Consider the following 17935-nt stretch of genomic DNA (forward strand, 5'->3'; position numbering starts at 1 on the left):
TTTATAAGATATTATATTCAATTATCATTTAATTAACAAAAATAGAAAATTTTTTTTTCCATAATCGAATATAGCACAGTACAAAGAACGGTTGAACGCATGTATAATATATATTTTTTTATGTGGTATGTATGACGATAAATGTAAGGGTCGATAATTTTTGACATCATGCCGAACATCACAATGTTGCTTTACACAAAACTACTTACAATTTTTAATGTAAATTGAGTCTTAAATATATTCGTTCTTTTAATTGTACTAAATATTTTTACAGTTTTTTTAATTTTAATACAATAAGGAGGGGGGCTATTTTTTAGTCCAGAAAATATTATTTAAGTATCATTTTTAAATAAGACTTAAGAAGATGCACCCTAATTTGTTGAATTTTACTTTTAAAATACGTTATAGTATATAGTATAACATTTTATTTTAAAACTTTAACAGTATCTCAATCATAAATTAAATAATAAAAAAAATATATCTGATCACGTTTTTAGAATTAAAAATAATGGTTGACTTGTAAAAACCAAGTCGATAAATGTAATTTAGGGTAAGTACAAAGAAAGGCTTACCCACGATGGGTTTTTAGAATACTCATGAATTTTGTGTATTTAAAAATACCAAAACAGAAAATTGTACACTAAGTCAATATTTTAAGGTATTGACTAATAAATAGGTGGGTAAGTACTCCGAATAAAGTATAAATATTTCGATCACCATATTGTACTGCATACCCTTTAATTATTGTAAAATAATGATCAGAAGACGTCATATGCGCTTTCGCACTGTATACTGAAAAGTTTGCAGTGGATGTATGGATCGAGCCTAGTCATTTTTGTGAGTCAATGATTCAATGTAATAAAATGCTGTAATTGTTTATGTATTTTATGCCTTGTTTTGTGTTTTCTATTTCCAAACGCTTAATGCGTATTTTATACATAACACAGAAGGATTGTTAGAAGATAATAATAATATACAGTTAATAATAATAATAATAATAATAATAATAATAATAATAATAATTTTAAAGTACTGCAGTAGGTAGCGTATCTAAGCGGTTTTGGCACGAATGCACTTGTTGTGCATTGACACCGCATAATGATATGACGCTCTCCCCCGCGATGGTAGTATAAATTATTATAATATAGGTGTATACGGTATCCGTGTGGACGTCGGTAATGGAATTAATTTTTTTTTTAGTTAAATAAAAAAAAATCTTCCTCCAGGTCTGTGGCTAACCACGGTTGGTCAATGCCGATGACGGGCAGCCGCCTGAATATGCCAAAGGTAGTGATGCGCGGTAATAACAATTTTTTTTACAAAATATTATGTAGGTACGCGTTAAAGCATTTTTTTTTATAAATTATATGGTGAGTAACGACCGTCGGAAAGTTCATGTCTTGTGCAGCAGCAGATTAGTCGCGTTCAGACCTGTCGTCGGCGATGCTGTGCAACTCCTGCTAGCCGACGTCCGGGACTTGCTCTCCGTCAGTTTGAGGTTCTCGACGGTTTTGTTTTCGTTCGAGTCGTCGGCCTCGTTGACGCATTTCCGGTCGTATGGGCCGACCACGCCGGTGAGAGCGTTCAAAGGTATCCGGTACAGGCGCAACGGTTTAGTTTCCGGAGACACTGAAAACACGAAGAGTCTGGCATTAGGATTCGAACGACGCAAATTATTTACCTTCTACTAATAGTTATAGTAAAGCAGTATAATATCATTTTACTAGAAAGTGCCGTCAGTATTCGGATGTATCCTACCAGGTGTTTGGAATCGGATTTGTCGGATATCCTGATAAGATTAAAATTTTCTTAAGTGTATTTTTCGATTACCAGGCCATTGTATTATGTTGAATTATTATTGTAATAAAAATGAGTTGATAAGTTTATACACTGACAAGGTTATATACATGGTAAATATTAATTATTAATTTTATGATCATTTAATATTATTAAATGATCATTTTACGAATCGGTATTTTCCAAAAATCTAAATGTATAATTTTTAAATCTAAAATCCAAATAAGTAATTTATAAAATGTATATATTACAGTTTATTTTCCCAGAACTACACACGCGTTTAGTCACACGAGGATGTGCCAAATCTGTATTTACTAGAAGAATTCGGTAGGTATTCACCCAAAGTCCTTCCCTATATCGATAAATACATTCTTATAGGTATTTTAATAAAACTTATAAATTCACCTGTGAAATATATCATTTTTACAGAGAAACAGGAATAAGGAATAAAAAAAATTCGAGTTGGCTAATGTCAAGTTAGTTACATGTTTTTGTTACACATTTAGATGATGAGGAAATCATCCATTTAAATTCTGGAAGTAGCTTAGGTGCGAAAAGTTGGATAAAAAATTTAAAATTTAAGTTTGAGTTCAACGTCAACATTTTCAAGTAGTTTAAATTGATCGATATCCCATGTGGCCATATTATGCATATTATTATATGTATATTTATAGGTTATAATATATGAGTCGGAATAAGGGGAGTTATTTTTTTAAAAGTTATTCATTATCTTTTTCTTACAAAAAAATATTTTATTTAAATATTCAATATATGGTGGTTTTGCATTTATGGTTATATTACATTTTATATTTACGTCATGTTCACTAAATATAATATGTTTGATAGTAGGTATAATGCCGACTGCTTTTCTGAACTGATATCGCCATTGCACCCAAGATATACATAATACTTAATATAGTAATGCATGTGTGTAATATTATAAGTACAATGTGAAAGTCACCGCGTCCCAATAAAGCTATATTTTGTATATTATTATAGATGCAGATTTTAATCGAATAAATATAGCTAAGACTTCGGTTGCATTGTGCTTACGCCCTACTCTATTATGTTAATGCCTATTATACTACCGAACAATTAATGAAGTAAGGTGTAGGTGAGTGCAACTGCAGTGCAAGTGCATTACGATAAATAAGCCATCACTGGAACAGGGTAAAACAAGAAATACCAACAGGTTTTCCCCGTGGCCCGCATGTACGTGTCCTAAAAAATACTATCGTTTGTCCAGACATTAATTACTCCTATTGGCTATTACTATAAATTATTTTTTCCTAATAATGTGATGCACAAAAATCAAAACTACTACACATAAAATATGCACACTTCTTCAACCTTGGGCCATGTACCTACTCAAAACAGTCTTTGAATACTTTTTGTCGGTTTTAATCGAGAAATGGTAAAGCACTGAATAGGTACAATGTCATATTATATTTGCCTGTTACAACGCGGTGTGCTAACAAAATATTTTCATAATATAACTCAAATTAAATACGCTAATATTAATTGTGTGTTCACTATTGTTGTCGAAACGGTTTAATGACTACGTCTTGGTCGCTATACCCAGTAAGTACTTTTATAATATTTCGCTGGAAAAAATCTAAATTCAACGTATAAATACGGTATTGTTTTTTTTATTATTATTATTTTATCAAAAAGCATAACAACTAAATAAACTTCTCGGAATAAATCAAACATTGCAAATTAATTGAAGTCAATTTTGAATTGAGTTTTTACGAGTGCGTATACAAATCGAAATGTATTTTCGCTAGACCCTCGAAACGAAGACCTACGGTCGCCGCGGGTCTTTAGTTATTGATCAAATAATGTTAATACAGAATTGTATAAGTATGTTCAGCAGTATTAAATCAATTTCAAAAACAAAGAAATACTCGTTTGATACTTCTGATTTAAATAAGGAATACAGCTACTGTATGATTTTCCAACCTTTGGGCTTTGATGTTAAAATTCACGTTTTCTTACACGATCTTTGATTTAACACATTTAAGATTCGTATTATGTGTTCAATGAGAACGTTGCTTTTTTCTGCCCCCACCCCTTCCACTCAAAGTTAGACTTAAAGTTTGATAATGTTAAGCACATAGTTAAGCACTGTTTGTTCGTTAAATCGATTTTATATCGATTATATTAGCTGTAGGTATAATATATTATTTACACGAACTTATGAAATTATTTATTATTTTTTGTTTAAAACCTGGGAGTGTGGATAAGGATAGATTATACTATGTAATAAAAGATAAGTTTATTGCTTCACGGGAATATGAGTATTAAACCTTTTTTATACGGATAAACTACTGCTGAGTATAGTGTTTATTCAAACGACCTAAGTGTATTGTACTTATAATGCCTTATAACTATTAAATCAGGTTATATTAATGTCTCTTTTTGATATGATTTATCATGTGCCAGCTGCCAAGACTAAATTACCTATATATTTAACTTTATCTAGCTGTATAACCTAACACTTATATATATATTTATTTACAGTGTGGCGAAGCAGGCGGTGACATGCTTTCTCGTTCTGCTTTCTGTTGGTCCATTTGCAGTCTTTCCATTTTCCCGTGGAAAAATTCAGGAGCAGTAGTTGCGAAATATATGTCATTCTATGTCAAAAAAGTAATAGCAACGTTATATATAATATCAATAATAATAAGTAATTGAAAAATAAATTTTCTGAAATGAAAAATTTGATTTAAAAAAAAAAAGTAATTTAGTCTTTGACTCGTACCTTGGAACAAATTAACTTTAGTTTTGGCATAGCCATGGTCTGAACTAAATTGCCATTGATTATAAGTCTGATTTCCATTGTATCCGTGGTAAATGCTATGATGTACGGGAAGGAACACACTGTGGAAACATAAATAATTTTTAATATAATGTCTAAATAACATATTATAATAAAATCACCTGTAAGGAACATGTTTAATATTTAATAATACAACTACAGTATTATGTTATGGCTACGACTAAAAATTTTGGAAAATATCTTATTCCAGTTCAATCAGTATAAACATTTAATAAAACTTATTACAGCAATTCAACTATAGATAAAAATGTTGATAAATTAAAAATACACATCCCCAAGTTCGGTGTATCCAGATTATTCCTTCTAAATGGAAAATTATTTAAAAAAAAATCACGTTGGGTAGGTATAATTTAATATATAATATGATCGTTGAATATATGGATATATAACATAAGATTAAATTTATAATAATATTATGTAGTTGATAAAACGAAAAAAAATGTTGGCTTGTCGTTAAAATGAAACCGTGAAATGTCACGTCAGACGAATGAAAAAAATATAAAAACCGTCAGACGTTCCACTGCAGAACTCGACTGAACGGATTCTGCGGTCTCGTAAAGTTTGATTTTTCACCGTCACGCCAAACCGCAATGCTTAATTAGACACGTCGCTTATACGTACGGTCCATCACACAGACGATTCATTATAATTACCTATGTCTTTCGGAATGGAATTCCAATGGAAATCAAATTCAGTCGTATTGTTCGTCTCGCTGAGTTTTTGAAAATGACAAGTGTCTGTAAAACACGAAGCGCGCAATTAATTATAGACTCATTATACAGCCAATGTTAATGTACTAGAATGAATTTGAACGTGAATAGATCATAATATACAGAACCTGTAATGAATTTAAACACGTGGATTTTCATCTAGATTTATACGTGACGTATTTTTGTGTGTGTTGTATGTTTGTATATTGTATGTATATAATATATATATAAATATATATGAATGATACATGTATTTATAATGTATTTATAATGTGCATATATGAATGAAGAGTATGTATGTATGTATGTATGTATGTATGCATGAAGGTATGTGTGTGAGTATATATTTTTCAATTGATTTTACTGATTTCAGAAAGAAAGACTGACTCCAACGTTTAACCCGGTTATATTCCATGAAAAAATTTCATTTTTTAAAAATGGTATAATTTAATTTAATTATCTAAAACAGAATACTACTAAAATTTCGGTTCAGTAATTATCGAATATCGAAAGAATAGTTTTGTTTTTATTTATTTGCATTGTTTATAGAGCCAATATTAGATTGTCTAGTTAAAGTTTAGGCGAGGTACCTATGACTCATATTTATTATTATTACAACAGTGAACAGTTGTTTGTGAATCACCTCTGCCATTTCAATCCATTCTGCATGAAAACTATTCGCTATAAGCCCAAGACTATATTTTATACTGAGCAAATTAGCGTATCTGGTTAAATGGATCATCTTGCATGATATAAAATGCATTATATAATCCTATACGCGCCTATAATATTATTGGTTTTATCGATGTTTTTTTGACTGTGGTGTGTGCGTGACACAATCAGGATGAGCAGTGTTGTCGAGGTGAGGCGAGACGGGTAATTGACGTGCTATATCGCACCTCCCGACCCCCGATATAATAATGTACGCCCACCGATAAATTATATTTTATCATTATAAAGTTTAAGCGAGTTTATTTTATTTTTTCAAATTGAAAAATATGACTCACACTGGGGGGTATAATTTTTCCGTATAAATCGGATTGTATTGGCAGAGCCGTTCAAACTTTATGTGGACGAGGTAACTGTACACAGCTAAATAATGGGGACTGAATAAAAACCTACACTAAAACTAGAACGTATATACTATATAATATGTATACATAATATTTTATATTAAATTATTACGTATAAGATCGTAACTATCAGTATATTATAACATATACAAACATAATATTATTATGTTTATTTCATAAATAACGTACATTAAAAATCCCGAATATTAGGACCTGCAGTTACTGAGTTACGACAGAGAACCTTTATTATTTATTTAGTATTTGGCTTTTGAAGTGACTGGTAATATGTTTTATTTAGGTATATATACATAATATATAGGTATATCATGCTATTTAAATTGATCTGTCAACCCAGACTAAAAAAAAAAAGAAAAAAGAAAAGCATTGCAAAGTACAAGCCAAACATTGAATTTCCTGTACATCTGTACATGTTAGTATTGCATATTTGCACGGATGTGTACATTGGACAATATAATAACATATGGTATGAAGGATTTTTTTGAAGTAGGTGAGATAATGTCGGTGGTGGAGTCAAAATATCCGAATTATAAATAAATTATAGATTTCTGATTTATAGTTTTGTAAAATTAATTAGCGATGCAGTTTATGATATTCTGTTTTTTAAACTAAATATCTGATATATTTGCTTAAATATTTAACTTCAAATTTGGGAAAAAAAAAAATTTTTGCTTATAATTTTAGTTTTATATATAGGTATACATTAGGTGATGTGTGTGTGTAAGTAGCAACGAATTGTTGTTTTCTTATACCACTAATAGTTAAACATGTAACATGTAATAATAAATAATAATATAATATGCTAGATGTTTACACTATAAACGGTCGAGTCTATAATAATTGATGTTCGCGCGTATTAAAATTTTTAGAAATATATTCGGTTGGAATAAATAAAATTGAAATGAGCTTTACAAAAAACTGAGGAACTGGGCGTTGTACCTAAATTTGCAAATGTAAGTGAAAGTGTGTGTGTGTGTGTGTGTGTGTGTGTTCACGAATGAAAAAAAAAAGTCTTTACTGTTATAGCACAACAGCAACTCAGGCTCCTCGTCCTCGTAGAGATCGGTGGCCGACACCAGGTGAGCTTTGGTGCCCTCTTGGACTGCAAACAACCGGCGGGCGGTGCCCGATCCGTCGGTGATGATGTCAAACTGATGTTTGTATCCGACGCATATGCTGCAAGTGTCCGAGTTGCCACCGACGGCCGACTCGATTAGAGTGATGATCGACGGCTGTTCGGCGATTTGGAATTCCTGTATAACATGACAACAATGATTCTATTATCAATCGTATAGACGTACTCCAGATTTTTTATTTTTCTAAAAAATATCCACTAGATTCCTCTCACCCACCTTTTTCCTTAAAAAGTACTAGAACCAAACTCCAGCAGCCTTAGTCAGTTACTCTCCTCTAATAGTGAGGGCATTTCATTAAGTAAATCAAATAATCGAGGGTAAAATTGATTTAAATTGTGAGGTTCCACCACAAACCATTGTTTAGAAAAATCTAATCAAGTATGACTACACAAAATTATATTTTGCGATAATTGATATTGAATTAAAAATATTAAATTATAACGAAAACCATGGAACTCACTCTGCTGTACAGTTAGGTGTCGAGTTTAAAAAATTCTGATTGAGTATAAATAACTGCAATGGATGTGTTAAATTTTAATTCCATAATCATTGTATATGAAAAAAGATTTTGAGTGGATATGATGTGATCTATTTCTAAGGATATTTTATAATAGTATACAAATATAGCTGCAAGTATTGTTATTAATTTTTTATTTAAATAGACAATACCGAAGTACAACGTACTATAGAATGGTAAAATGGATTAAAACTATATCAAATATTTTGAAAATGCCATTGTATATAGAAAATAATAGCATATGACGTTACGTATAGAATTAGTTTCTGCAACTAATATCTCTTGTATTACAACATAATTATAATTATTACAACGAAATAATTAACAACTACAATTGTTGAAGGAAAAAAGTTGCTTATTGTTAAAAATGTGTAAATATACATTTTTTTCTTAAAAATTTGATCTTCAAAAGATTTAAAAAAAATATAACTATCGATGATACATTTTTTTTTTTGATGAATCTTTAGCAGATATCTTTAATTTATCGTTTATTCTAGTGGAATTGTTGTATGTCTATGGGCCTATTGGGATATTATACTGTGTATCCATTTAGACACAGAAAACCTCCATAAAAATCGGCTTGGTGAGTTGTTTGATATCATACATCGTATCTTGTATTTACTATTCGCTACCAGAATTTTAGAGACACATAATAAAGTCATGAACTGAAAATGTACGAGGCCTCGTCATATCATATTACATACGGATATGAGACTCAAATTGCTTTATTTCGTTTCCATGCCTGTGGCGGTCACACAATCCTAATTAAGTCTACAAGATACACCACAATTGTGAAAATTAATACTCTCTAAGCACGAAGCAAATAATTTCAGAAAAAGAAAGCGTGCGTGTTTAATTTAAAAATAGGGAGAGGTACTATAAAATTACAGAATGATACACAACCGTGTTATTTTTCTATTTTATCAATTAAAATAACAAAATAATTAAAGTGTAGGCAGTATATTGTATTATTTTAATAAATGCTTTGAAATAAAATGAAATAAAAGTGTTGTTGTTGTAGATTAGAAAGTAAAATTCAATTTCACCTGGTATTAAATTGATATCTTGTACACTTATGTAGTAACAAGTTGTTTTACTTTTTCAACATTTCAACAGAATCTATTATTCTATTAATCTATTAATTCTATTATTGTACATCTAATGAAAGTGTCAACAAATATAAATCACATCAAGTTTCAATCCGTAAAATCTTAAATCAAACTGAATGATATATAGTACCCCATAGGATATAATTATTCATTATGGAGGTTATTAATAGATCCCTGGGGCAAACGATACGAAGGTTCTTGACAAGAGGAATCGACTTTGTGCGGATGGTGCTGCACTGACCTACACTAAAGTGCAGTGAAATGTTCAGAATTTTTCAAAATTGGGAGGGTTTTTATAACTTTGATTAACTGTAATAAAGATAAAAGTCTTATAATTATAGTTATAAATGTTCAAATTTAAGGTGTTTATTATACGTAGGTGTATAGTCCGTAATTTGGTTGAACATTAGCTATCGATTATGTACATCGAGTGAATTGGACAAATATAGAGAGCTAGTGTGAAGTTTGTTTCCCAAATAAATTTTGATCACAACATGGTGCTCGTTAGCTAACGAACTTTACCTTCGACTTCTACATAAATACCAATGATTAGTCAAAATATATTTGAACAAGCATTAGACGTAAAACGAATTAACGAATGCATCACTAATCTAAATTGGTTTAATTGACTTATTCTGGCTATTTTCCGGACATCCGAGTCTCGACGATATTACCAATAGTATCGTACTTTTGTACGAATAATTTACACGTATATTATGCAACACTATGTTAAAATATTTACCCTCAGATACATGAACCCTTCGACCGTGTCCGTGTCGCTGGCCGGGCACCAAGCTGTCCAGGCGGCCGAGTGTTTCCATTGCATCAGCGTCAGTTTGCGGTTCACACAGATTACCTGTCGGGTAGAAAACTGAAATATTACATGGACCACCTACGAGGTGGGGCGGCGATAGTTCGGGTTAAAAACTGTTGCTAGGGGCTAAAAAATGGTTGTGACCATGACGGGTATACACACATATATACAAATTATATCTGACGAGTACCACCTACGTCCTATGATATACGATAATTGTGTACCTGAACAATATATCATCATAATACGCGGCACTGGCAATATGATATGAGCAACATATTCGAAGGCCGAAATTCGCTCAGCAACGGTAAATACACTTTTCTCGACCTCTCTCTAGCGACACCGCTTTCAACACCACAGTAATTAAGTAATTATAGTCACTTGCTGTAATGCCGATAACGTATGTATATACGTAATTTATAGTGAACAGTATTTGTCACGATATGACGGGATAAAACGTTTGCATGGTCTGCACATTTTATGTAAACTATAATGATGTCGAGTTACACTCTCCAAAAAACGTTTAGTTATAACCACTTATATTTGATAACTAAAGCTAGGATTTTAATGACCTAAAAAATATACAAAAATGCACTAAAAAAAAAATGCAAAAATGACCTAAAACCTATAAAAAACGAACTTAAAAAATGACCAAAAAATATACTTAGATGATCGAAAAAATGTATTTTAAAAATAAATATTACTATTAATTATAAATTAATTAATTATGAACATAATAGGCTTATGAATGTAACCGCTTTCTAAAATAATTATTCTTTAAAATTAATAAAAGTATAAATTAAAATAATTTAATGAAAAATATATCATATTTTTTTTACNAAATAATTATTATTTAAAATTAATAAAAGCATAAATTAAAATAATTTAATGAAAAATATATCATATTTTTTTTTCACCTGTACACATATCATTGCGTCGCACAATTAGATGATTTTTAAGATTTTCAAACAGGAAGCTGCAACGGAGGTCAGATAAAATGTTTTTAGGTATATGAAGAAAAACTTCGTTCAACGTCCACAGAATTAACAGGGGTATATTTGAAATTAACCATATCATTTAAAGTTAGGTCTTCCGGAATACCATCTCTACTTGTTGTATTTTCACCGTCCAGAATAGCAGATATATTTTTGAAAACTTCGAACCCATGATTTTTCATCAAAATATTTTTCAGTTTGTTTGATATTGTTTCTCCGATTACATTAGGGTAACGGACAATGTAGTCTCAATATGTTTTATTTTATTATTATATTCTGATAGTAAGATTCCAGGAGCCTCCAGATTTTTTTATTTCTGAAGGAATGAAACCAAAATTAGATTTTATATAAATTAAATTAGCCTCTAAACTTGATTTAGACATAAGTTCTTTTGATTCTTTTATAGTAGTCGAATCATCATGATTTAATTCAAGCATAACTTTTTTTACATAAGAAAAACTCTCACAGTTGTAATTTACAGCATTTAGCCAGGTTCCCCATCACGTGATTACGGGTTCGGGCGGCAATGGAATTTCTGGAGCAAGAGTTTTAAACATTTGTGTACGATTTGATGATTTAAAAAATTTCTTTTTTACCCAACTTATAAGTTTATTGACATCTTGAAAATTTGATCTTATTTCTTCCGCAACTTTATGAATTGCATGCTCCATACAGGTAACATGCACCATTTTTGAATACAGAGTGCAAATGGCTCTTCCTGCTTTCGTCATATATGGAGCAGCATCAGATACAAAAATGAGGACATTATCCTGTTTTATTCATTCAGGCCACAATGTAAACATTGCCTTATCGAATGCTTTTGCAATGGTCGAATGATATGTTTTTTGCAAGACATCAGACTATAACTGAATATATCCTGATTTTTTTGCTTCCAGAGTACCATTAACGGTATTTACTACATTACAGCTTTCAACATCTGTCGTTTCATCTACACTTATGCAAATTTTTTTTTATCATGGTGTCTAATATTTCGTATTGTATTAAATAGCATTTTTCAACATAGTTTTTACGCAATTTAGACTCGTCTGGGATTTTAAATTTTATATTTTTTTCTAAAAAATTCTAAAATTTGTGTTATTTAATTTAGCAAGTGGAATATTGGCTGCCAATAATGTTTCACAAAGCTCTAAATTAAATGACGATTGATCACTATTATTTGTTAAATTAGATCATAAAACTTGATTATTTTGTTTCACTTCATTCAGTTTTAGTTGAATTTCACGAGCATGCTTATCTCAACTGATGCGTTGTTGAATTGTAAATTTATTTTCGGAGGCAACTGCGACATTACAAACTTTACAAAAAAGCATCATGCCGTCCGTGGAAAAAATATCGGCACCAAACTCGCTCACAAAACTCTGTAAACGGTTCCTACTGTTGACTTAACTTTTGGCATTTTGTACAGTTAAGATCGATAGAACGACATAGGTAGGTACTTTTTGAATTCACTACTAAAGCTACTATTGTATGCCTAAATAGTTATCGGTTCGTTCGATATTTAATCTTATCGGATAAATCGACAATTAATTATATTAATTTTTCAATATTAATGGACTGGAGTAGGTAATTTCCTATAGGTACTAGTTGGGATTACTTTTACAACACATACAAAAATCTTAAAATAAACAAAAATTAGTTTAAATACACAAAATGAAAGTAATATTTGTAATATTACTAAAAAATGACCTTAAAAATTCAAATAAAATGCATTTAACACAAAATATGCAAAAAATGCAAAAAAATGTAAAATACAAATTACATATTATAAATTGTTATATTAAGAAACAAATTTAGTTTTTGGTTAGAATTATATAACACTTAGAGAAAAAAATGCAAAATTAACCAAAATCCTAGCTCTAGTGACAACCATTTACTTACTCGGCGATTTAAAATTTGTATTTGTCATCGTAGTTACGATTTCTTCATTCACAATATTTTTAATAACAATACTAATAATCAATTTTTTAAACAAAATATCGATAAGAAGTAACTACCTATATATTAAAGGAATTTTCATTTACCGAGTTGCATATGTACTATTACTATTTTCAATTTTTAATTGATTTGTTAAATATTTTTCAATATTGAACAGTGATTAGTTTAAAAATCGTTTATGTGTCATGCTAGTCCTTAGCAATTTTGCACTCACCGAATTATAAGAATCATTACATAAGTGTAAGTAGATAGTTAATCAAGTTATTTGAAGGGGCGGAGGGGGGGGTCTATCTAAAATTTAAGGTTGCTAAGTACACCCTATCTCCATTTTACGCTTATGACCTCCTGGCGTTTCCCCCATAGTTCAACCTGCAGTGTTCGGTTAACTCGGTGAAACACCCAACCCCTAGCTGTATCATTTATAGTGGTGGTATATTAATGCGTGCATAATACAGTTTTTGCATAAACAAAAAAATGTTTACTTTTAATTAACCAACATAAATATTAAAACTGTTGTTGTATTCGCATCTGCTGCAGAGATTATTTCCGACGAAAAAATATATGCGTATTATATGCATTACAGCTATAGAAATAACGTCTATTATACAGTGGATGTACCTTATTATGAGTTATGACGAACGCGGTTCGCCGATTTTACGGTAACAGCGTCCATCACTGGTAATTTGATCGTAAGGTTAAATACTCGGAAAAACTAAACTTACTCTATTATCATTATTATTATTAAATGTGTTAGTAGTACGTAAGCGGTCTGCGTGTTTCTACACACTTTCGCATTATTATATCGCCCTCAATAAAATATGTTGCTGCGTTTCAAAATATTCAAGACCAGTGCTTTACTATATACCAAGTACTGTACTGTGTACAGAGTGGTTTTATACCTAACCACCAGGAAATAAAATAATATAAAGGTATCACATTATATGCTTTTTTCACTTTTAACTTTTAACTGCAACTTACATAATATTTAAACTCCGAAAAATCTGCTATACCTTTTTTAATATTATTTTATACTATTATTATGATTTATGTGCCTAAAACTAAAATCGAATAAGATGTTGTCTTGTTCGTGAAAACTAAATGTCACTATAAAACATTAATAGGTAATAAAATTTACCATTTTGAGCCTCGAGCCCCCGGGCTTACTAATCGCGTACATACTGCAGCCCCTCGTGCGTTCTAGTTTATGGTCTTTGAGGTCCGGTTTGCTTTTTACTTCCGTCTGCATGTCAGCATCGAACTCGGACAGTCTGAACACGTATATCTTGCTGTCGCGCCCTGCAACCGTAAAACAAAACAAAGTTTAACCACCGTAAACGACACTATCCGACCGGTTTCAAAAAAACAGAGCCACTTGCCGGTCACCACTCGCACTATTATAATAGCACTCATACTCACCTTTTTCGGTCCTGAACAAAAGGATACCGTGAGCTTCTACGACGTTCAACTGATTGGCTTGTATCGCCTTGTCGAAGATTTGCCTCTGAGACACGCCATCTGCGGACGAATAAAAATTGAAACGTTATGGTCGAATTTCAAGCGATTAATAAATGACTATATAAACACAAGCGGGATCCAGAAAAGTTTGTTTAACGTCCGATGAACAAATAATGTAAAATTTGTGTGCTCCGTGGAAACCTCAGTACGTAGGCATAGTATAATAGATAGGTTCATATGCGTTTAGCACAGGACGGGTTTGCAGACATAAATATATCGATTGTGTATAATTCTAAAATGTATTAGTGTGTATAGAAAGTGTCGCTTAATAATTTAAAGCCGTTCAAAGGTTTTAAATAAACTTAATTCCAGTGGCACTCGGATTCGTCTGACTACCAGAGAAAATCGAATTCACGCAGTCATAAACCATTAGAATTAAGGACGATACAAAGGCCAGTGTTTTTAATAGGATTTGTATTTAAAAGAGTTAAGGGCTTGTTTATAATGTTGATTGATTTTTAAAACGTATATAGAGGTATATAAGTATAAATTGTATAAATTATTGGTATATTATTAAAGTCGAAAAACAATAACTTTTACGGAATATTTCCAATAAATTAATAATTAAATTTAAAGCTATTGTTGTCCGTGGTTACAGTGTAATATAATTACTATATATAATTTATTCATATATATATATATAAATAAAATACATTTTAATTCAAACGAAATATTTTAAAATTAATTTAATGTTGAAACCAGCAAATAATGCTTTTATTTTTCTTAAAAAAACATCTTTCGTAGTTTCGTTATGATTTTGTTAATTTTTAAACGAAGGATTCTAAAAATATATTCATGAAACCTTTATTTTCTTTTGTGTTGAATAATGAAATCAAGAGTAATTGGTTTTGGTTCAAGTTATATTTTTGAATATCATACAACAAGAAAAACAACGAATAATACGTTTTTTACTTTTAACAATAACACCAGCTATTGTATTAGAAAAAACGAATGCATATTCGTCATCGAAGTTAATTTTAATTGTCATGAATGCAAATATGCAGTACACCATTATTATAAATGGTTAAATTGTTGAACGAACCATTAAATCACATCACTTATTTTGTTTCTATTGTTTTTCGAATCAAACACATCTGACACTTATATAACTTAAGCATTTGACCTAAAAAACAATTTCGATACGCGTGGGCCGCTGGCATATATACGTTTGTTTTCCACAATTATGTTTTAGTTGTACTGTTTCTGAAATTTCATAAATACACAATAACAGTGTCGGAGTAATATGTGTGTAATCAGAATCTGAACACGAACATTCAATCATGTGAAATTAATTGGTGTCGAAACTATTTTAACCATATTATTAATCAAGTTATCCGACATAAAGATTTGAGTTACAAATGTTCACAATTGATCTTATACGTATGATACATAATCTGTGAACTCAATATTATAACAAAATATATCTAACTCAGAAGTCATAATATTTAATAATTTAAAACTTAAGAATATGATTAATCCGATCATGAATCACCGTGTATTATGTAAAAGCCCACAAAATCATCTTACAATAAACAATACATTATATTAAATAGATACATTTTATATTTTAATTGATTTGCGGTTCAATTAAACTTAATTATACTATTATACTTAATAGTTAATATTATGATATTACTATAAATCTAAATCTCATATTATTGTGGGATGTAGTGAAATCCGTGTATTCAATATTAAACACAGTTGAGTTGGTCTTAAAGTATTTTTTGATATATCAATAATAATATTTATATTAAAATTTAAAATATGAAAAAAAAAAGAAATGCTTCATTTTGAACTAACGAAGTTGATAAGTTTTGTTTTTAAAACATTAAAGGTGAATGTTTTCTACAACTATATTTATAGTTTTTATTTATCTTTTTCTCCATGTATAACAATGTATCTACTCAATCGTGGTGTTTAAATGATTAAAATAACAAAACAAAAAAAAAACCATTGTCAAGAATTCAAATTACTATTTTACAAACATACATCTTAATTTATTTTATGGAAAGAAAGCAATAAAGGAAGAAGAATAATATACATGATAAGACAACAAGCAAAAAAAAAAAATTAAAAGTTTTTCTGAACGAACAAGGATTTGAGAATAAAAACTTAAAAGATTTTCGTTAAATTAAGGTTTACTCGATAAAAAAATTGAAATTTAAAACTGTAATATTAGAAATAAAAATTAAAAAAGTTTTATATAACTGCAGGTATAAGACCAAGAAGGGGCTTAGTTGCTCAATTTTTCAACACGTAAACTATTTTTTTTATATATAACGCAGAAAAAATAACATTATATAAGAGATGGTTTTGGTGAGGGCGAGAGAGGACCGATCTAATCTTTTGATGTATCGCTATTCATTTTTGAACAAGTGATTTAAAGGCTAGAGACACCCGGTTGATATTTATGGGTAGGAGAAAGAAGTGTCTTCACCAGTATAATTTATTATCATCCATTTAATGACATCCCACTCAGCTCGTTCACCCCTGAACCACTTGTTCGAAAAGTGGACAGAGATTAATATATATAACATCTATATCATTTCTATATATAATAAACTGAAGGGTGGGCCGCCGTGTTTTCTTATAACAAAATATAGATTAAATAGGTAGTATATTATACGTCAGGAAGCTAAAAATAGAGTTTTACCAACACTTTGTTACAATTACACATATATCGAATACCATTTATAAAATAAAGTCGCAGTAAACATCGCAGAAAAAAATATATTAAAAATAAATATTGTGTTTCCCACAATGTTGAGGAACCCCAATGATTTTGTTGTACTTACGAAAAACACGTTACAAAAAATATTCGTCACCATATTGAATCAGGTTCGTGTTGTTTGTACGTATATAATATATATATGAATTGATGTTATTAATTATTATTGTAATACACTCGTAACACCGTCAAGTGCACAAGAGTATCCCGTTTCAATGTTCGTCATGATTCATGAATAACAAAATATTGTAAAATCGTATTGGTTGGAATGCCGATTTATTATCCGATTTATTAGATATTGGAGTGTCCGGTGTACCAGTGACTGGTAAAAAAGACGAGAAAAAGTAAATATTTAAAGGTACTTCATCTACGAAGTCCATGTCTCAGGAGTCGTAAGAAGTCTAAGCCTCGGACGAAATGTAAAATAATTAAACCATAGTGTTTATTAGTTCATCGGTAGTTGTAGACGGATTAATTTAACATACGGCCAGTAATAGTAAACAAAACAAAAACCCAAGCTAACGGATAAACTTCTATGAATAATTTACTGTTAAACTGTAAGACGCGTAGGAATAGTTATAGTAACTAATACGACTTTAAAAATATATAATCTTCCATTATATTATTTATCAATAAAACGCTTTATCCGGAGTATGTTTCGTGTTCCAATATAGATTTACTTTTATGTGAGACCTTTAATAATATTTATTATTGCTTAAAGTGGT

The 17935-nt window shown here is 30.2% G+C and overlaps 1 protein-coding gene across 2 annotated transcripts in view; it reads right to left on the reverse strand.

The window, feature by feature from the left end:
* Positions 1–443: 443 nt before the first annotated feature.
* The window catches only part of LOC111036789 (GTPase-activating Rap/Ran-GAP domain-like protein 3), a 121018-nt gene continuing 103526 nt past the window's right edge, over positions 444–17935 (reverse strand). For both annotated transcript variants that reach the window (XM_022318975.1, XM_022318976.1), the window contains exons 16-23: positions 14384–14482; positions 14103–14263; positions 9945–10058; positions 7459–7693; positions 5293–5376; positions 4562–4680; positions 4319–4436; positions 444–1629 (exon numbers count right to left, since the gene is read on the reverse strand). In XM_022318975.1, the coding sequence (XP_022174667.1) occupies positions 1394–1629; positions 4319–4436; positions 4562–4680; positions 5293–5376; positions 7459–7693; positions 9945–10058; positions 14103–14263; positions 14384–14482 (1166 nt within the window). In that variant the 3' untranslated portion in view covers positions 444–1393. The remainder of the gene's footprint in view (positions 1630–4318; positions 4437–4561; positions 4681–5292; positions 5377–7458; positions 7694–9944; positions 10059–14102; positions 14264–14383; positions 14483–17935) is intronic.

Source organism: Myzus persicae, unplaced genomic scaffold (genome assembly GCF_001856785.1).
Source record: "Myzus persicae strain clone G006 unplaced genomic scaffold, MPER_G0061.0, whole genome shotgun sequence".
NCBI classification, from domain to species: Eukaryota; Metazoa; Arthropoda; class Insecta; order Hemiptera; family Aphididae; genus Myzus; species Myzus persicae.